This window comes from Geotrypetes seraphini, chromosome 4, assembly GCF_902459505.1.
Source record: "Geotrypetes seraphini chromosome 4, aGeoSer1.1, whole genome shotgun sequence".
In the NCBI taxonomy this organism is placed as follows: Eukaryota; Metazoa; Chordata; class Amphibia; order Gymnophiona; family Dermophiidae; genus Geotrypetes; species Geotrypetes seraphini.
The window spans coordinates 214761715-214783409 of NC_047087.1; the positions used below are offsets into that span (position 1 = coordinate 214761715).

At 39.7% G+C, this 21695-nt stretch overlaps 1 protein-coding gene across 1 annotated transcript in view; it reads right to left on the reverse strand.

The window, feature by feature from the left end:
* Positions 1-21695, reverse strand: part of NRG3 (neuregulin 3) — a 1387275-nt gene that overhangs the window by 33941 nt on the left and 1331639 nt on the right. The window contains exon 7 of the mRNA XM_033943012.1: positions 11461-11576. Within this exon, the coding sequence (XP_033798903.1) occupies positions 11461-11576 (116 nt within the window). The remainder of the gene's footprint in view (positions 1-11460; positions 11577-21695) is intronic.

A 21695-nucleotide genomic window follows, 5' to 3' on the forward strand; every position in this document is an offset into this window, starting at 1 on the left:
TAAAGTTATGAGAGTTCTAATTTTATTTATAACATCAATATTTCTCTCAGACTGTTCACATAATGTACGGTAACATCTAATATTTGGTCTGATGTAATAAATAATATTAACATACTGCTACAATATGTGAATTTGATTTCTTATTTATAAAATATTTGTATAGCATATATATTATTCTCAATTCTGAAAATCATTAACAGAGACAGTTGCTGAGGTGTGTTGAGAGAATAATGCCCATAATTTATCAAATAGTATGCATTAAATGGAAAAATATGTTATCATTTTTTTTTAATGTGTGTTTCTTTAGAGCAAGGGTTCTCAACTCAGTCCTTAGGACACACTGAGCCAGTCAGGTTTTCAGTATACCCACAATGAATAGGCATGAAATAAATTTGCATCCACTGTTCCTATTGCATGTAAATCTCTCTCGTGTATATTCATTGTGGGAGTGCTGAAAACCTGACTGGCTTTGTATGGTCTTGAGTACTAGGGTTGAGAACTGCTGCTTTAGAGCAGTGTATGTTAATGTAGGGACACAAGACTATACAAATCCATGCAAAGCAGCTCATCATTTAGCAAAATGAATAATGCAGCCATGCTTAACCTTGCAAGCTGTGTTATTAAAAGAAAACTAATGCTACCTTTGAGGTAGTGTTATCTTTCCTCCTTGTGGGACTCAGAAACCTTTCAGGTGTCATTTTCTCTAGTGAAACTGGGCAAATAGCATGCAATCTGATGCCCTCAGGGGTCATTTCAAAAGGCTGATGCATGAAATAATTACTATCCTACCCCCCTCCTCCCCAACACCTTCGAATAATGACTTTCCTACCCCCAATTTCCATTAGCAACAATTATCCCATCAGCTTCCTTCCAGCAACAATAGTGCATTTCCTGATGCCCCTGGTACCTATCAGAGGTCTCCCTGGTGTGTAGTAGGGAGATAGTGGGGAGAGGGGAGATATGATAGAGACATTTAAATACCCACATTATGTAAATGCGAATGATTCAAGTCTTTCATTTTAAAGGAAGCTCTGGAATGAGAGGGCATAGGATGAAGTTAAGAGGTGATAGGCTCAGGAGTAATCTAAGGAAATATTTTTTTTACCGAAAGGGTGATAGATGCATGGAACAGTCTCCCGGTAGAGGTGGTGGAGACAGAGACTGTGTCTGAATTCAAGAAAGCCTGGGATAGGTATGTGGGATCTCTTAAAGAGAGGAAGAGATAATGGTTACTGTGGATGGACAGACTGGATGGGCCATTTGACCTATATCTGTCTTCATGTTTCTATGTTTCTTGGTGGTCCTGCCATGCAGCCCCCCAGAACCAAAGTAGCTGCCTTGGCCATTTAATGGTATTATCAAATTACTATAACTAAGGATTTGAGTTGTCAAATAAGGGAGTGTTTCCTTCTAATTCCATAGCAGTAGTAATGTAAAACAACCACTAAAGGACTGAGACAGCCATTTTATGCTAGGAACTATTAGGGAAGTAGTGCCCAGAGGTCACTGTTAGGTGCCATCAACTCGTGTTCGAGTCCTAGCAACCTGATGAATATCATCAAGTTTTTGTGGCAGAATACAGAAGTAGATTGCCAGGCCTTTCTTTTGCGCAGTATAAATTCAATGTTATTGCCATTGTCACGTCAAACACGATCCTTTACCTCCAACACTGCCCATCTGCTGATGTCCAGATAGGAGGTGCATCATTAGTCTGACATCTTCACTGAAATCTGTCTATCCTGGGAGGCCCTGCTGGTCGTAAAACCACTGATAGCATAGAGGTCACTACTGTTCCCTTACTACTTTCCAGAGTTCCTTAGCTGGTAATGGGCATTAACCTATGGTAAAAACCTATTCAGCTTCTCTCAGGTGTCTTTGCACAGAGTTCTATTCACATTTCAGGAGCTTCTTTAAGCCCCATGCCTACTAATCATTTCTATAGCACTACTCAACATACACATGCCTCTATGTTATATGCAATAGAGTTCAGGGGCTTTTTGAAGTGAAAATTTTCAACTGAGTTTAGGGCAAAGGGAAAGTGGGGTCCATGTGAAACACAACAATCTTGCCAACATGCATAGGGTAATTTTACAAGAAGCACCAGATTATCAGGCAAACAACTTCCTCCCAATCCCCTGCACATCTATAATCATAAAATGCTAAGCGCTCATGCGCACTCTCACCGCGTGCTTCCCTGATCCCTGTTCTGTCGGGCTGTGGCGGTAGGAGTGCGCATGCATGCCAGACAAGCCTCCCTGCTCTCCACCTCTCCACTTCGCAGCTGCAGAAACGGCCCCACACTCACAGCTTCAGGCTCATCCAGCTCCAGCACAGCAGAGAGTCAGCACTACAGATTAATCAGTTTCTCCTTCCTTCCCGTGATCCGACCGGTTCACTTAGGCCCTTCCCGCCCCCCCTTCCCTTCTCGCGGTCCTGACTCCAGCAGCCTGCAGCACTGTACACACGCTGCTTTAGGGCCTTCTACTGCCCTGATTTACTCTGGCACGTCCCTGATGACATCATCAGAGACGCGGCAGAGCAAATCAGAGCAGTAGAAGGCCACGAAGCAGCATATGTACAGTGCTGCAGACGCTGCTGGAGTTGCAGGTTTGTTGGGACTGCAGGAAGGGAAGGGGGCGGAAAGGGGCTAAGGGAGCCGGCCAGACCGCGAGAAAGGAAAGGGGGGTAGGGGAAATGCTGCTGCTGCACAGGGAAGTAATGTGGGGGGAGGGAAATGGAGGGGAAATAATTCAAACAACTTACTCTGTGAAACTTACGTTATTACACACAAAAAAGGGTAGGTGACAGATATGATACCTCCATACACACACTGAGAGAGAGACACACAGGAAAAAAAAAAAACCCTTACAGACAAGGAGCAATAGAGAAAGATTGAAAGAAACAAATAAATAAAAAACAGTGGACAAGGAGAGAGAGACAGAAAAAAAAAATCCACATACAGCAACCAAAGAGACAAACACCAAAACAAACACAGACAGAGAGACCAAAAGTAAGAAATACAGACAGTAGCCAGAGATAGACAGAAAATGACAGTCAAAAAAACCACACAGAAGAACAGGGATTTAAAGAGACAGATTTAAAGGACAAGGAGAGAGAGACAAACAGAAAAAAAGACAGGGACAGATTAAAAGAGACAAGACACCAAAACAAAGACAGACAGACATACAGCAGCCAAGGAGAGAGAGATAGAAAGAAAGACAGACACACAAATCTATTCTAGCACCTGTTAATATAACGAGCTTAAAGACTAGTATACCAATATAAGATCAGTCAGGAACCAAGGCCAACCTTATCAGTGACTGGATCACTCAAGTGCAACTTGACTGCCTATTTATAACAGAAAACTGGTTACCATCAGCAGAAGACCCAATCATTAAAGACCTCTGCCTACCAGGCTCCAGAATCATTCCACCATGCAGGAAGAACAAAAGAGGAAGCAGCGTAGCAATAATACTGAAAAAATGTATTGAATTCACTATACTAGAATTCAAGCAAAATGAGAACCTCAAAATTATAGCATGTCAACTATCCAGACCATCTTTAAGGGATCCCCTCACCTGCATCCTCTTCTATGTGGCACCCAAAAACTGGCCCACTACAAGGGACACATTCTATGACTCTGTATTTAATTTTCCTAGGTCTAGGGAGATTTCTCCCACAGAGACCTTTAAGAAGTACATGATTGAGGTTTTGAGATTTTCCTTCATAGCTATTCTACCTTTTAATAAAGTTTATAATATTTAATCTAAGAAAGGTGTTCAGGAAGTAAAATCTGACCCTTCAGACTTTTCAACTTCTCTGTCTGAGGATTCTGAGAGATAAACCCAAAAGGTCTTGTTTATTTTTAAACCAAGACTTAAACGCTATTATGAAATCATATTTTCACAATTCTCATTCTTTTATGGGAAGAAAGTATGCATGTAGCCTGGTGTCACAAGGCAGACTCAAGAAGGAAGAAATGCATTTTTGGCTTTCAAACAGGAAATTGTGTCTTTGGGAGCAATATTTCTTTTTCCCTACCCTTGTAAATACCTTATTAAATTTTTGGGTGATAAACATGTATATTATGAACTATAGCGGTTAAGGACCTTTTGGAACAATAAAGGTTACAACAGGAGCTGTCTAACCTTTCATAATTTTTTACCTTGAAAGGATTGATAGGAATTGTAGTCATGTTAAAGCCTTAATGCTCATTCTTATGAGATTTTTTTTTTTTTTTTACTTGCTTAAATTCCTGCCCCTACAAACTTATAGTGGTCTATGGAGGATGTTACATTACTTTGTAATATTTTATCTTAGGCATCTGCAGCTGGCATCATGATTGTTGCAGTTTTCCAGGTCTAGCTATGTCTGGATAGGTAGAACCTATCCAGCTGTGGCTTTCTTCAGGGTATGCAGTGAGGTCTGCAGTTTGTCTTTATATATAGTGGGTCTTCAAACCTGATTGGCTGTGGCTTGATGTGAATGGGATAGGAAGGTTCGTTGGTCACCAATTTGAATTATGGCAGGAAAATCTGTTGGTCACAAATTTAAATTTTGGTGGGAAAATTCATTACTCTTCCCGTAGGGTAGAGAATTTTCTGGTGAGTTTAAAGATGTTATCGCCATAAAGTTGGGTTATATGTTCTCTTAGGCTTCTGCGGCTGGCATCACAATTATTGAGAGTTCCAGGTCTTGCTGTGTCTGGGTAGTTAGAACTAATGTTTCAGCCATCATGTTGTGGCTTTCTTCAGGATATGATGTGTGATTGCCTGCAGCTTGAGATGAATGATGCAGGAAAGTCCGTTGGTCACCAATTTAAATTAAGTGGCCAGTATTAACACATTAAAGGGATTGCATAAATATCTTATTGTTATACAGTAACCCATGGCCGCTTAAGTGATAAATAATGACTTAAGCAGCTAAGTGTTAACCAGCTTAAACATAACCAGATAATCAAAGCTGGAGTCCATTCAGCTCCTGGCTTTGAATATCTATGAATAACTTACACCGCCCACTGGCTAAATATTGACCCATATATGTTTAATTTAGGCATGCTGAATAGATCTGGCGTGGCCACACACTATATATTAATCACCTCTACCTTTACCAATAGCGGCACTGAATAAACACATAACTTTAAGGGCTCATTTTACAAAGGTACGCTAATCTTTTTAGCTTGCGCTAACCACGCGCTAAATTCTAACATGTGCATGCTAGTCTATGGACGTGTTAGCATTTAGTGCGTGCTTAGATTTAGCACACACTAAAAATGCTTAGCGCACCTTAGTAAAACAGGGGGTAAGTGTCAGCATTTAACTTGTAAGTGGCTATGCCAGCTGAATTTGGATTCCATTATAGACAAGACTGAAATGAAAATGGCTTTGCTTTCCCAATATAATTCAGTGCCCATTAAAAATACTAGAGACTTCATTATTACCTGTTTGTGCTGTTCTGTGAAAGAGGCTATTGGAGCCAAAAAAAAAAACATCCTTTAAAGAATGGAAAAAAGATCTGAATGAAGAAAATAAGAAGAAACACAAGCACTAGTAAGTTAGATGCAAAACGTTGATAAAGAAAGCTAAGAAAGAATATGAAGATAAAGTTGTAAAAGAGGCAAAAACTCATAGCAATTTTTTTAGGTACATCAGAAGCAGAAAACCTGTGAAGGGTATCTGTGGGACTGTTGTATGATCAAGGAGCGAAAGGGGCACTCAAGGAGGATAAGGCCATAGCAGAAAGACAATGAATTATTCGCTTCGGTCTTTACAGAAGAAGATGTAAGAGATCTACCTGAACTGGAAAGGGTTTTCAAGGGTGATGATGCGGAGGAACTGAAAGAAATCTCGGTGAATCTGGAAGATTCAAAAAAGTGCGACCAAGATGGTAAAGGGGATGGAACTCCTCTCATATGAGGAAAGATTAAAATGGTTAGGGTTCTTCAGCTTGGAAAAGAGGCGGCTGAGGGGAGATATGATTGAAGTCTACAAAATCCTGAGTGGAGTAGAACGGGTACAAGTGGATCGATTTTTTACTCCGTCAAAAATTACAAAGACTAGGGGACACTTGAAGTTACAGGAAAGTACTTTTAAAACCAATTGGAGGAAATTTGATAGTTAAGCTCTGGAACGTGTTGCTAGAGGATGTGGTAAGAGAAGATAGCGTAGCTGGTTTTAAGAAAAGTTTGGACAAGTTCCTGGAGGAAATGTCCAAAGTCTTTTATTGAGAAAGACAAGGGGGAAGCCACTGCTTGCCCTGTATCGTTAGCATGGAATATTGTCACACGTTGGTTTTTGGCCAGGAACTAGTGACCTGGATTAGCCACCTTGAGAACGGGCTACTGGGCTTGATGGACCATTGGTCCAAGGCTATTCTTATGTTCATTTACTTTACTTAAGATAAGTTTAGAAAGAAGATTAAAAGAAAACATAAGAACATAAGAATAGCCTTACTGGGTCAGACCAATGGTCCATCAAGCCCAGTAGCCTGTACCAACGTGGTGAATCCAGGTCACTAGTACCTGGTAAAAACCCAAAGAGTAGCAACATTCCATGCTACAAATCCAGGACAAGCACTGGCTTCTCCCATGTCTGTTTCAATAACACACTATGGACTTTTCCTCCAGGAAATGGTCCAAACTCTTCTTAAAACCAGCTACGCTATCTGCTCTAACCATAACCAGAGCTTAACTATTCTCTGAGTGAAAAAAATATTTCCTCTTATTGATTTTAAAAGTATTTCCCTGTAACTTTGAGTTTCCTCTAGTCTTTGTAATTTTTGATGGAGTAAAAAACTGATCCACTTGTACCCGTTTCACTCCACTCAGGATTTTGTAGACCTTAATCATATCTCCCCTCAACTGTCTCTTTTCCAAGCTGAAGAGCCCTAACCTTTTTAGTCTTTCCTCATGCAAGAGGAGTTCCATCCCCTTTATCATTTTGGTCACTCTTCTTTGAACCTTTTCTTGGGCTGCTATATCTTTCTTGAGATAAGGAGACCAGAATTGAACACAATACTCCAGGTGAGGTCACACCACGGAATGATACAGAGGCATTATAACATTCTTAGTCTTGTTAACCACCCCTTTTAAAATAATTCCTAGCATCTTGATTGGCCCTGGATATCTACTGTATACTATACAGTATACTGTGAAATTCTCACTAATAAAATGAAATTAAATCTATTTACCCTTTCTAAGATGTACTTTAATTTTTGTTCCCTGACTTCACTAAAGGAGAGGTGGAATCTTGTAGACTATGGCTTAAGCAGTGCTGTGATCTCCACCTGTTCTGGAACCCAATCTGTCACACTTTCACTCTGTCACAAACACTAGAGCAGGGCTAGGGAACTCCGGTCCTCGAGAGCCGTATTCCCAATGAATATGCATGAGATCTATGTGCATGCAGTGCTTTCAATGCATATTCATTGGGGAACTCCTGAAAACCCGAATGGAATACGGCTCTCGAGGACCGGAGTTCCCTACCCCTGCACTAGAGCAACGGGAATAAACCTCTAGTTTTTGTTTCTTTTTGCTTACAACATTATCTTGCATTCAAAACCAGAATGTCTCCACAATCAACCCTCCAACCTGCAGCAATGTTGAATACACTTCACAACCTTCTCCCACTCACTGCAATCACACTACTTTGAAACCCCCTGGAAGAACTTCTTTCCCTAGGTTTTCAATCACACTAAACACTCTTGGGTACAGCCCTAGCTCTTCTCTCAACTTTCCTACCTGCTGAGAGACTCAAGAAAACCAATACAAACCTTCACACTTTTGCCACTAGCATATTGGCTTCCTTAACCCCGTCAGCTGAAATTCTGTTTCTCAGCCGGAAACCTCATCCACACTCAGCAGCACTTCTATGAGCTTTTCTACCTTTTCATATTGTCAGTTACTCTCCCCTGACTTGAAACACACACAGTCAGCCGCTTCTGCTGTGTTACCTTCAAGGCAGTTGCTCCAAATGAACAGATTTTTAATGACCTCAGAGCTGTGCTGCCCAAAATGCCACAGATAACACGTGCAGCCCAGAATTCTAAAAGTTGCAGAGCCAGGCGCACAGATTTTTTGCACATCAATATATTAATTTCCAGAAAATAATAAAATGTAGCTTCATAAACTCTCCTGAAACATCAGGTTGCAAGCCCAGGGGAGCAATATTTTATTTATTTATTTGTAACCAATGGTTACATTCGCCCTTGCTGAGAAAAAAAAATGTGTTCAGGCAAATTTTTTAAAAATTTCCTAGAAATTTCCAATATCCCAACCTTAGACAAAAACATTTTTTTAAAAATTAAAAACAGTCCAAAAACATTAAGCGGGAGAACTTCAGACTTACTCCAATTAATCTTATAACCAGAAAATTTTCCAAACTTCTCTATTGATAATTGTTTATTATTAATATATGGGTGGGTGGGAAGGGATTCTTTTATATTTATATATTTTAAGGAGTATAAGTAAGATTGTAAAGTGATTTGTTAAAATTTTTCTGATTGACTATTATACACTTGTTGTAATATTTGAAAATGAATAAAGATTTACAAAAAAAACCCCAAAAACCAGTCCAAAAATTCTGCCTTTGACTATGCCAATTATATATTACACAAGGTGACCCGTCAAAAGCACGCCGGACATTGGCACGCTGACAATCACGCCCCGACATTTGCATGTAGGACAAATGCGCGCTGCTGCTCTGACCGCTATCAGGCCTTCCCGTTTGCGCTCTGAGGTAGGGTGGGGGGGGTAAACCCCAGTACACTTAAAACTCGCACTCTTTTCCCTAAGCTCGGCTCTTCCGCTCTGAGAGTATGGGGGGAACTCCCCCACTAAAATTGTGCTCTCGTTTGGAGGATGCCATCACAGTCTCAATTTTAAGATTGCCACAACCCCCCCCAACACTATACTTACAATTGTGCCCTGAAAATCCCACCTCCTTCATGTGCACACTTGTTGGTGCGCACATTTGATGGGGCAGAATTGTTGGGGTGCAATTGTCCTGTGTGCTACTGACGGTATACCATTACACACACGCAGGTTCTTTTATTTAGACTCAAAAACCTAAATGAAGGCCAACAAGATTTTGGGAACATAAGTCCAAGAATCTTGTCAGGTATAATCAAAAATAATCTATCCTGCTGACAACTACACCAAAATGTAACCTTTCCCTTGTTAGAGGATGAAAACTGCCTTACTTTACCCATTATTTTTGTAGTTTGTAAACAAAATATTTTCTACAATACAAGAATATCTAAACCTATTGTTAATTAGTATAAATAAATCTTTATTAATTTTCAATTTGAGAACAGTGCATTAAATATATATACACAATTAAAGTCATATTAGATTGTTTAAAAGTTTTCTTTATATATTTCTTTCTCTAGTCCCTCACTGGATCCAGTTTACAAATCTAAGTACATGGAAATACATCAGATAAGTATTGTATTTCTCTCAGATTTATACCTTTATTTTAAAGAAATACAATTCTCTATCAAAGAATGGATTCTTTGTGCTTTCATAGCAGGACACCACGGATCAAGAATTCACAAAGCTCAGGTAAGTATAAAGTCATTTCATTCTCTTCCTTAATTCTCAATTGTAGGTGAACTCTGTAGACTAATTTACTAGGAATTTCTTCTGTTCTTCTTTTGTTTGAGCTCATCTGCATTCTTTTTTTCTTTGAATACCTACTTCCTATCCTCTAAATTCCTATTTCCTTCTCTATTAAAAAATGGATAATCAATATTCCCTTCTAAAACCCTCCCATACAGTAGCTTGAAAAAAACAAACAAACAACCCACAGCTTCACAATGAATCTTTTTTTAAAAGGTGAACACACCAAACTTCAATTTAACCAAACTTAATAACTGCAGTCCACAATTAAAGGTTGTTGGAAGCCTTTACAACTCTTGACAGGATTATAACCATCTCATTCACTGTAAATATTTAATAACTCTAGAGAAAATTACTGAAATAAGTCTATTAAATTCTCTAATTAAAGCCAAACATCCCACAGTTTAAAGCATTTACTTCCCTGCCAAAATATCAGGACAAGGGACCTGAACAAATCTTTGTACTGTCAGAGTACAAAGTAAAACAACTCGGAACCTCACATACACTTCACCAGGGTCATTGCACACCACAAATCCTGCACTTTTAATTAAACACTGCCTCCATTTACAAATTCTTGCCAACACTCAATTCAGTTACAGACAGCATTTAACATACAGCTGTATTCATCCAAAGATCCCACCCAAATGACTAACTTGGCAGTTTGGAACTCTCCTGGAAAGAGAAAGCTGTGCTGTCCATAATTCCACAAGTGACACATACAATCCAGAATCCCAGAATCCCAAAAGCTGCTGAGCTAAGTAGATAGTTTTTGCATATCAAAATATTGATTTCTCCCTGGTGATATTTAATTAAAATGTAATTATTTGTAACCACTGGTTACACTAAGCTTGAATTATTGTAAAAAGTGACAGCATAGAAGGCTGATGAAAGCTAGTGTTGAGCTTCTAACCTGACTCTTGTAACCCAGTATCTCACAAACTTTGTTGAGCCACAGCACACTAAACATAGTGGCCGTAGCTCGAGGCATCCATGTGTGTGGACGTCAGTGCGATGACATCATGTACATGCATGACATCATCATGTCAACATCCAAGCATGTGCAAAGGCCTTCCTGACAGGCTCTGAGACGCATGGAGAGAAGGAGAGGTGCTGGTTCCGGCTAATTGCCTGCAGGATGTGCCTCTTGCTGAGAGATTACTGGTGATTACAGGCCGCTGTGCTGGTAAAGGCAGCAATTTTCAACTATAAAGCATTAATTCCCTGAAGAAGCTCTAATTAATGATCTTAGGGCAAAACGGAGATCTTCCGTCGTAATATCATCTCCTGATGGATACGGCTGGGTTGAGAACTTTCGCCCAAGCTAAGTATTGCTTTAAATGAAGATTGATTGATAAAGAAAATTGAATTAATATAGGGTAACAACTACACTGAATATTTTCATAATTAAAACGCTAAAAAAACTCTTAAAATTTTTTTATACCTATATAAAAAAATCTATAAAAATTGTTAAAAACAATTTTCCCACTGAGACGAATAGGACCGATGATAGTCTGCATGTAGGTTATTCCTTATGATTAGCTCTAAGGTTCTTACCGCAGACACTTGAGATCTTCTGTCTCACTGAAGGGAATATTGCTGTTATTACTCTTTAACAATAGCATGTTAGTATTAGGTGTTTTACTGTAAGCAGTCAGCCAGTGCCGGTGCCTCTCCTCCTCCCCAGCGTCTCGTGGCACACCTGAAATCTCAGGAGGCACACTAGTGTGCCACAGCACACATTTTGCGATACACTTCTGTAACCTTTATGCATATTGAAAGTACTCTGTGCCATCTCACATGGGCATTGCTTCTTGTAGGTTTTATTACTGTACCACCATTCTTACCTGTGATGCTTGATGGGTTGGCTTCCTCTATCAGATAAAGGGGCTTCTGAGAAAGGTTGGTTTCCCGAAAAGCTAGACTCCATAATATGTTCCTGGTGTCTTTCTGACTTTGAATACTGTAGAAGAAATGAACAGAGCAGAATTAAAGTTCCATCTAATTGCTGTACTTATTTATTAATTTCTGCATTTAACTGCTGTCATTATCCAGGGCATCTTACAAAACAACTTAGAGGGAAAAATATCAAGTTTCAGTAAAGAACTGACTTTTAATGCATCTTAATTTACCGTGGGTTTCTGCAGCCTTTAGGATCTTAATACTGCAGGTTGCTGAACGCCAAGGTAAAAAAAAAAATAATAATAATAATACTGCTTACTAGCCACATCGCAAGCAGCATTATTACAATGGCCTGGGAGCATCAGGAAAGTTGCAGCCCAGTACTTTTGGGCCGGTAGAGCAAGGTCCCACCAGCTTACAATTCCCAGCTGAATTCTTCCCCTAGTGCTCACAAGATGGAAGCCTCCCATTCATCACAAGGTTGAAGAATCCCACTCCCCCACTATTTACATGTCCCCATAGCTCTGAAGGGGCTACCTGTGGAATAATGGATGGTCCAGATAGTTCTTTGGGAGTAGTAATTCCCACTCCTGTAAGCGTCAAAGATTGCTTATGCGCCACTAGGCTTTATTCTATAAAAGACACCTAGGGTTCCTTTTACTAAGGTGCGCTATGCTTTTTAGCACATGCTAAATATTAGCGCGCTAACCATGCGCTATACGCTAACACGTGCATGTTAGTATATGGACGTGTAGCGCACCTTAGTAAAACAGGGGGCGAGTGAATGATTGACAGTTGTGCTCCTCAGCTCCTAGAAGTCAGGTGTCATTTATATAATCAGGGCCTAAGCACACATAAGGAATTAATACCCTTAGTAAAAAATAAATAAATAAATTCTAAAATAAGCAAAAATCAAATGAAGAACACAATCAAGGAATAATGGTGCACAGGAAAGGAGGAATAAAACTTTTAATGCAATTTGAAGAAGCTGAAAACTTTGGGAGCCATTATAGAGCAGCAAAAAACAAACAAACAGCAACAACCCTTTAATGCAGCTGCAAAAGGAAAATGTAAAACAAATTCTAGAATACTAGACTAATAAAAACTTTTAATATAGATGTATAACATCATCAAATATTAAAAATATATCTGTATACAAATGTTATTTTTGAATCTGTCTCGCATTATTTCTCAGTCTACCTTTTGGAAATACAGAGGGTTATTTTTGATAGTGTATCTAAGTCCAACTTTGGATTTTTACCCCAAGACATCCAAAGGTCTGGGCTGGGAAATGACCATTTTTGAAACCGCTAGATACCCAAATTTTTATTTTGAAAATGACTTATTTGGATGTCTTGGCAATCAGGATGTCCAACCTTAGGATGCCTAACTTGTCTCCCTCATTTTTGACCACAAAAACATCCAAGTTCAAAATGTCCAAATCCAGACCATTTGGATGTTGGAGGCGCCAAAGTTGTAATGGAGTAGCCACATAGACATGCCAAAAGAGCGGTAGGATATCTTAGAGGGCACTGCTGTGAACAACACATAAATGAGTGCCCCTTACAATTTATGGTGAGCCCTCCAAAACTCCCCCAAAACCTAATATACCCACTTGTCTACCATCCCAATAGCCCTTATGGCTGCAGGTGACACCTATATGGCAGCACAATAGGTTTTTTATGGCCACACCAAAAATGTAGTGATTAGAATTGATTATGGGTCGGAATCTTCCTCTCTATGGTTCACTAGCCCACCCAGCAAGCTTCTTTAGACACCTGTGTGCAGTTCTATTAGGCTTTCCTATACTGGATGCTGCTGTTCTAGAGACGGGTATGTACTATTTCATTCAGATCTTTGTGGGGTGGGAGGGGGGTCAGTGACCACCAGGGAAATGTGTGTGTGGGATCATTGCTTAATCCCTCCAGTGGTCATCTGGTCAGTTTGGATTCCTTTTTGGCACTTAGACAATTTTAAAACATATCTAGCTCCAAATGTCTGATTCATCCGGATTCACAGATCATATAAGTTAGGTATAGGGATTTTCAGATTACTAACAAGGTTGAGCATAACCCAGGCTGGCTGCAATCTTCATTGATCCCTTAATAACTTCTACTATGTTCTTCTTAACTTAAATTATTCTGTTTTACTATGATCTTCCATTATACATTATTCAATCCCTACTTTTAATCAACTTATTTTCAATTTTTAACATGCAGATTGAGAAATAATGAACTTATCTTGCAGAAACACCTCATCCTCTGACGTGAGCCCCATTTCAATCCTTTCATCAGGGAGTGAGGTGCTATATTACCATTGGGCTAACATTTCCCCTCCATACCATTTAAAATTTGATTCACCATGCGTTTTTCATTTTTTCCTTTTGACTAGGATGAAATAAAGCTCTGATTTTTGCTAAGTTTCATCCTGTACATCTTGGAAAACATTTGATTATCACCACATGACGACCAAGTGCTAAGCACACCCAAAGCTGGCCCAGTGGAAAGCAAGAGAAGGAGGAGGAAGGTACAGGTGAGGGGAGGTGAGAGGGACACCTGCTTCTGCAATGACATGGGTGAGGTGCATGCAGGGAGAGAGGGGATGACCGAATGAGAGGGAGAAAGTGTAGGATCTTTAGAATGGAGAAGAGGGTAGAGGATAAGAGGAAGGGAGAGGCAATGGTTTAAACAGTGAAAGGTGAACTGTTAAGGTGTTCAGTGGCTTGGGGAGCAGGGAAAGATTGGGGATGGTTAGTATCAGCAGGAAGGAAAGTAAGGGAGTCATAACAGTGGAAAGGGAATTATGAGTGTAAGTAGCCACTTGCATGTATAAATGACTAGGCTAACTCCATTTATATACCTTCTTGCTGCTACCAACTAGGCTGTGCCTTATAGAATTATCCCTTAGGTGTATTCCTTAATTAGTTTCTTCAGCATCACTTGTGTTCCTCATAAATATTGGAATGGTCTTCCTTGTGTCTAGAAGCTATAGCAGGTAATATTCAGCCCACATGAGTCAGACGTTTTTAAGATGCTTACAACTGTGGGCCATGTCCAGGCTCCATAAGGGACTATGCTTGCAGATTTTAAATATTTTATGCTTAAAATGAGTATTCTGTATTGTCATATAATTGTGCATGCCACCATGAAAATAGTATAGACTCTTCTAATTTGTGCAGTGACATCTGATTAAGGAAACTTGTTGTAATATTTCTTGGCAATGCAAAACCTAATTTAAGGGCATTATTATAGAATGAAAGACATTCCTAATGTTCCAGTCCGAGTGTAAATGTAAAAATACTTTTGTTTCATTTGTATTAACACATTATTGGCATAACATACTGATGTATCTCACACATATTCACAATGGATATACTAAAAATCTTGGGGTTTCTTAGGATAGGGTTGGAAACCACTGATCTCCAATGAAACATATGATGACAGATAAAGGCCAAATGGCCCATCTAGTCTGTCCACCCACAGTAACCATTATCTCTTCCTCTAAGAGATCCCACGTGCTTATCCCACGCTTTCTTGAATTCAGACAGTCTCTGTCTCCACCACCTCTTCCGGGAGATTGTACTACACATCTACCTCCTTTTCTGTAAAAAACTATTTCCTTAGATTACTCCTATCACCACTTAACTTCATCTTATGTACTCTCATTCCAGAGCTTCCTTTCAGTTCAGTCGTTATTAATTTTTTTACATTCTACAGAGAAAGAAACACACAAATAATCTTAACAGAAACATACCACTATCTATCCATCCTACCCTCCCTAACCCAAACCCCCACCCTACCCCCTACCCTACCTCCTATTTGTCTGGCAGGCCAATCATTCCATCACTCATAGTGCTTAACAAAACCCTCTAAGGGGCTCCAAACATCCTTAAATGAGGTCACATTCCCCAATTTTTCAGCCAAATTAGCTTCATATCTCTAGAAGAGACATTCAGGATCTCTTTTACTAAGGTGCGCTAACCGATTAGCATGTGCATGTTAGTCTATGGATACGTTAGTGTTTAGCGTGCACTAATTTGATTATTGCTCGCTACTCAGTTGGCATACCTTAGTAAAAGAGGGGGACAGTTTCCCACCCAAAATGAAAATTCAACTGTGTGAAATCCTTCCAGTTCTTAACAATTGACTGTATTGCCACTCCAAACGGAATCAAGAACAATTTGTTTTTCTTTACTGTCAGTAAAGTTGTTGAAGTAGTACATGCTTTGCTTATCACCATACCATAAGATAAAGGCATACGAACTTCCAGTATGCTTTGTATTTTATTCCACACATCATGCAGTAGTGATCATGTACACACTGCATAAATAAGGTGGTGGAATCCTGTGGAGTCACATAGAAATATTGTTTTGAGCCAATACCAACCAAAGATAAGTGCCATGTATATGTCTAGCATTTCAAGAGAGATGTAAATAGAAATATGGCATAGTGGCTCATATCAGTTATTATTAAAATTGAAAAAAATGAGGGACTTATGAGCGCAATGATGGTCCCTCCATAATCTCATTGTGACTCCAATGCAGGAGATTGGGCACTTGGTACCCATATTTATATGTATTTATTGCATAAATATTAACAATTATAAAAATCTGGAATTTGATTCTAGTAGAAACCGGTGTTTAAAATATAAAGTGTAAATTGACACTAGGTTTTCAAAGTTTTGATCTCCTGAAGATAATTAGTCACCTTAAAATCATCACAAATAAACACACCCAAGTCCCGCTCTTCTATCATACACATAAGTTCTTCACCCCCTAAACTGTACCGTCCCCTCAAGTTTTTACAAACCAAATGCACGCCTTTGCATTTCTTAGCATTAAATTTTAGCTGCCAAATTTCAGACCATTCTTCACCTAGAGGATGAATGGAATATTCGTAGGCACTGGAAATGAATATAGTGCTGAGTCAAATCATTTTAAAGAAAAGTAAGTAATGTGATTTGCTGGAGAAAATATCACTCTGTCTTTAAAGAACATTTTCCACAAAAAAGTGTAACTAGTTCACAGTTAAAGGGATTTTTTTTTTCACGTATTTTATAACTTGTAATAACATAAAATGGCATAAGTTATTTCAGCTGTTTCCTTTTTTGCCATGAAAAGTGACAAAATTGTTCTCATTGACTATGATTGGAGCTGAACAACTACAAAAAAAAGGCCTTCTAGAGATTTTCTTACTTTGAGAAGGAGTAAATATAGTAGAAGACTGAGGTTCAATGAGGTAAATAGTACCTCATAGGTTTATCTTGTGCATCTCTGTCTCCTGCATGCAGCAAATTTCTTTTCATTTGAGAAGCACCAAATATGCAAAAAAACCACTATTATAAACTTGTGTCTAAAGTTAGGTGCCAATACTGAGCCCAGTTTATAGAATAGTAGTGCATTTGGATATTATTGACAATAATAATTAGGAGTTAAGCCTATGGCCTGGTCGCCCTGAGTAGGCCCGCTCTTACTAACAGAAGCCAAGCAAGGTTGGGCCTGACTAGTACCTGGATGGGAGACCACATGGGAATACCAGGCACTGTAGTTGGGAGTGTGGCACCACTGAGTTGCTGCCCTATGTTGGGCAGCAACTCAGTGGAGCCACACACTACACAGGAAAAGACAATGGCAAACCACTCCTGTACTCTGCCATGAAATATCACAGGGTAGATTCCTCACTGCACATGTTACCATGAGTCAGTGGCCAACTTGCTGCCATGATCCATCCAATTAGCAGTTATTGGTAGAATTCTATATTTGACGTCAAGCATTAGAATGCTTCTCTGCACTGCACATTTGGTTCAGAAGTAACACCTAATGGACAGAGGCACCAAAATGGGCCAGCAATGGCAGATCTGTGCAAAAACACACTTACGTGCCCATTTATAGCACGTAAGGGTTTCTGTGCAAATCTTCAAAAAGGGTGTGACCATGGGAATGGCATGGGTGAGTCAGGGGCATTCCCTTAAAATGTATACGCTGTCATAGAATAGTGTGGATCCACCCTTTAGTTGTGCAATGGGATTTATACCTGGTTTCAGTTAGTGTAATTCCTCACACCCAAAGTTAAGCATAGATTCTGAATAGAGTAATGAAGAAATTTTTTTAAAAAAGTGCCTGGGAATACCACAACAACAGAAGACTGTTCTACGGTAGTGCTGCAGGAATGGCATCAATATTGTGGCATTCCTATGGTAACAGGAATAAAGGAATGATCCTCCTGAGACTACCTTTAAAGACCTAGTGACTTCTTCAGGGGCAGGACAGATCTTCACTCTTTTCTTCCTGTTGTTGCTGTTCTGGCTAGTGACACTGCTTCTTCAAAATGGCTGCTGAGACTTCCTGCAGGAGCCTAGCGAGACTTGCTGAAGTTTTGGCAGCAGTTTTGAGGAAGCTGTGGTGGCAGCAGGCAGATCAACAGCAGCATTGGTTCTTTTCTGCCTCTGAAGAAAAAGCAGCAATGGCAGCAGCAGCAGCATGTCCCAGACTACACCATCCTAGACTCCAAGTTAGAACTGAACCAGCCCATGGCTTTCCTTCCCTCCTCTCCTTCAACCATCCATGGGTCTTATAGCTTCCCTGCAGCTGGACAGGTTTAAAATCACCCTTAATGAGAGGAGAGAAATGCTGCACCAGATTGGGGGAGAGAGAAGTAAAGACATAGGCTCAATCGCAGGTGGGGAGAGGAGAGAAAGAAGGGGAAAGAAATGCCAGACCACAAAAAGGGGAAGTAGGGTTGGACACAGAGGTAGCTCTCCTGCCTTCCACCTGGCTTTGCAGTAATATAAGGGGGAGAAGAGGTTTGCACCTTCAGCCCTCTATTTTTTTCAGCCTGGCATACCCTTCTTTTAAATTCTTTCATATTTTATGGGCTATACAAAATAGAGTGCTATGTATGTGCCCCTTCCCCGGGTCAGGAAGCAAACAGAAAATAAAATGCTAAATGGGGGTAGGAGGGAAGGGTATACACAGGCCTTTTTTCCAAGAGTGTCTAGTTGCACCTTCTCTGTTGTGGGATGTTGAGGCTTGCCTACCCCTCCAGGTGTCAAAACCTAGCTACCCCTCTTATTAGGCCTGTTAGGCCCATAAGATTGCATAAAGTCTTCCATTTTGCTTTCAGTGGGGAGATGCAGAGAAGAAAATTAAGACTGCAGGGATAGTGAGGGGATGGGATTACAAAATGTAACATAACATAGTAGATGACGGCAGATAAAGACCCAAATGGTCTATACAGTCTGCCCAACCTGATTCAATCTACAAAATTTGGAGGGTTTTGTTTGTTTTTTAGCTATTACTGGGCAAGGATCCAAAGCTCTGCCTGGTACTGTGCTTAGGTTTCAACTACTGAAGTCCCCATCAAAGCTACAGCCCATCTACACTATCCCAGCCATTGAAGCCCTCTCCAGCCCATCCTCAAAAGCGGCCATATACAGACATAGACCGTGCAAATTGGACCAGTACTGGCCTTAGTTCTTCAATATATACTATTATTTTCTGATTCTACTTTAGTGCTGGGATGGGGTGTAAAGGAGAAAAAAAAATATTTTGTTTGGAGAGAATGGGGATGAATATTTGTCCCTGCATCACTCTCTAATGCTATGTGCTGTTCTACAAAGAGAACCTGGAACACCCATTATATAACAATGTTCTGTGCCAAATTTTTGGCTCTAAATTTGAGCATCATTTACTGAACCCAGCCCTATGAAGTGTATTTTCGATATGACATCTAAGTCTGAGTTTGGACATTTGGGGACAAACATCTAAAACTCCAATAGAGAAAATTATTATTTTCAAAATAGCAAAATGTCTACCCTTTATTTTCAAAAATAGCCATTTCTAGTCATGTTCGCCCTTAGTGCGTCTATCTTTTTTGACCATTTTTGGGAAAAAAAAGTCCAAAAGAAAAAACACACACAAATAAGTCATTGGGATGTAGAAACAGCCAGCATTCTTAGCAAGCCAGTCACACAGACAGCTCAGCAGAGCAGAGGGGAACCCTAGACATAAAAAGTCTCACTATAACCCACTTATATTGTATGGTGAGCCCTCTAAAACATACCCCAAACCTTACTGTACCCACCTGTATACCACAACAATACCTCTTATACCTGCCTGGAGAGGAGGAGTAGCCTAGTGGTAGAGTTGTTGCCTCTGCACCCAGAGATTGCTCCTTGTGACCCCACTCTGAATGTGGTTGTGTAACTACAAAAAGGCGGTATACAAGTCCCAATCCCTATCCCTTTCCCCTTATGTAGGTACAGTGGGTTTTCGAGAGTGGGTATTGTGAGATGTGTAATTTGTATGTGATATATACTGCAGTACTACATAGAGTGCCCCTCTGCTCTGCTATGTGGCCTTCTGAAATTGTCAAACAAGCTGGTATGTACTGTTTCTTTCACATGTTTTGGTGATGGGAGGGGATCAGTGACTACTGGATGAGTAAGGAGTGTCATGCCTTAATCCCTCCAGTGGTCATCTGGGCATTTTGGGCAATATTTTGGCCATTATTCATTTTTAAAATGGGTCTAGCCCCAAATGGTGCTCTGGACATTTTAGCCCTGGTTTTTACAGTGATGCCAAAAGTTAGGCAGTGGTAGGCGTCCCACTGCGGCCTAATTTAATTTGTTTAATTGACGATGTACACCGCCTTGAAATTTGATTTGGCGGTATAAGAAATTTTTAATAAAACTAGAAACTTGAAATGATAATGTGGTAATTGTCATTTAAAACCAATTAAAAACTATTTTTTAAAAATGTAGTTACCTGCAGGCAGCTAAAGAAGTCGCCGTTGTCCTGTCCACTGAAGCGCCTACCAGTGCCTATGGTCAAAGTGGGCATGGCTTGTGCTAGAAGTGACCCCAGGCACTAGTAGGAGTCCCTGTGGATGCGATTCTTGTATAAAGTGGGTGCCAAAAATGTAGGCCAGTAAAACCTTGGCCTGCATTTCCAGCATCTACATTACATGTGACCACAATTATGCAACTGATGTCGGTACATGACTGGCACGCAGTTGCTACTGGTTTTGGAGATGCCGGCAGATACTGGCGCTGGTTGTAGAATCCAGCCCTTTGGTTTGATTATCCAACTCCTAAGCCTCCCCAAAACACGCCTTAAACACCCCCTTCCCTTGGAATTTAGATGAACAGCCTAGAAAAACATTTAAAACATGAGTTTTGAAAATAGTGATTTGGGCGTTTTACCAAAAAGAAAAAGTACAAATGCTACTTAGGGTTCCTTTTACTAAGCTGAGGTCAGAAATTTCATTAGCACACCCTTATGCAGGTTATTTCTGTTTGCTGTGGCTGTTAAAACCCTGATTTTCTATATTTCATTAATGGCTATGTGCTAATGTTATTATTAAAGGTCATCAAAATAGTAGCAAAGCTTCCCCACTATTTCACATGCAACCCTTATAAGTATAACTTCTTCATAGGATCCTCAGGGGCACCACTTAGAACTCAATAAAATCTCATTGCTCTAAGTTACGTAAGTTTTACGTGTCAGCTCGTCATCGGGTCCTTTTTCTTTTTCTTTTTATGTGTAACTACTTATTTACCATTCACTTTTGTATATATTAACTTTTATTTCATTATTTTAATCTTATACTTAGCTTAGATCATGTGGTGTCTGGCTAGGGATTTTCATGCCAACATGTTTCGCTTTCTAAGCTTTGTCAAGGCTTAACCCCTAAAACAACAACTCACTACCACTCTACTTAAGAGAGAAAGAAAACATAGATAAATTTAAAATGAACTTAAAAACTTTTTTATTTAGGGACGCTTACAACATGTGATATCCTCTCCCTCCTAGACCACCAACTCCCCTCAAAAACTAAATAAGGAAGAGCATAGCTTTCCCTCCCTACTGTGTCCCTTTCTTTCTTGTTACAACTATAGTTCTACCTCCCTCTCCTATTTGTTTCAGTACATCATGTTTTGGTTCTTGTCTTAATTATATACCCCCAAAGTTTTTATATTTTTAGACAATTTTTAAGCGGTATATCAAATTTTATTTTATTTTATTTTTTGAATATCTTTATTCATTTTAAAGCCAAAAATATATGCAATATAATATACAGACATTTTACACTTTAACAGAACTTAAATTATATCAAATTATGTTTTATGACAAATACATATATCATCCCCCCTTCTACATATCCAACAATTGCACTCAAAT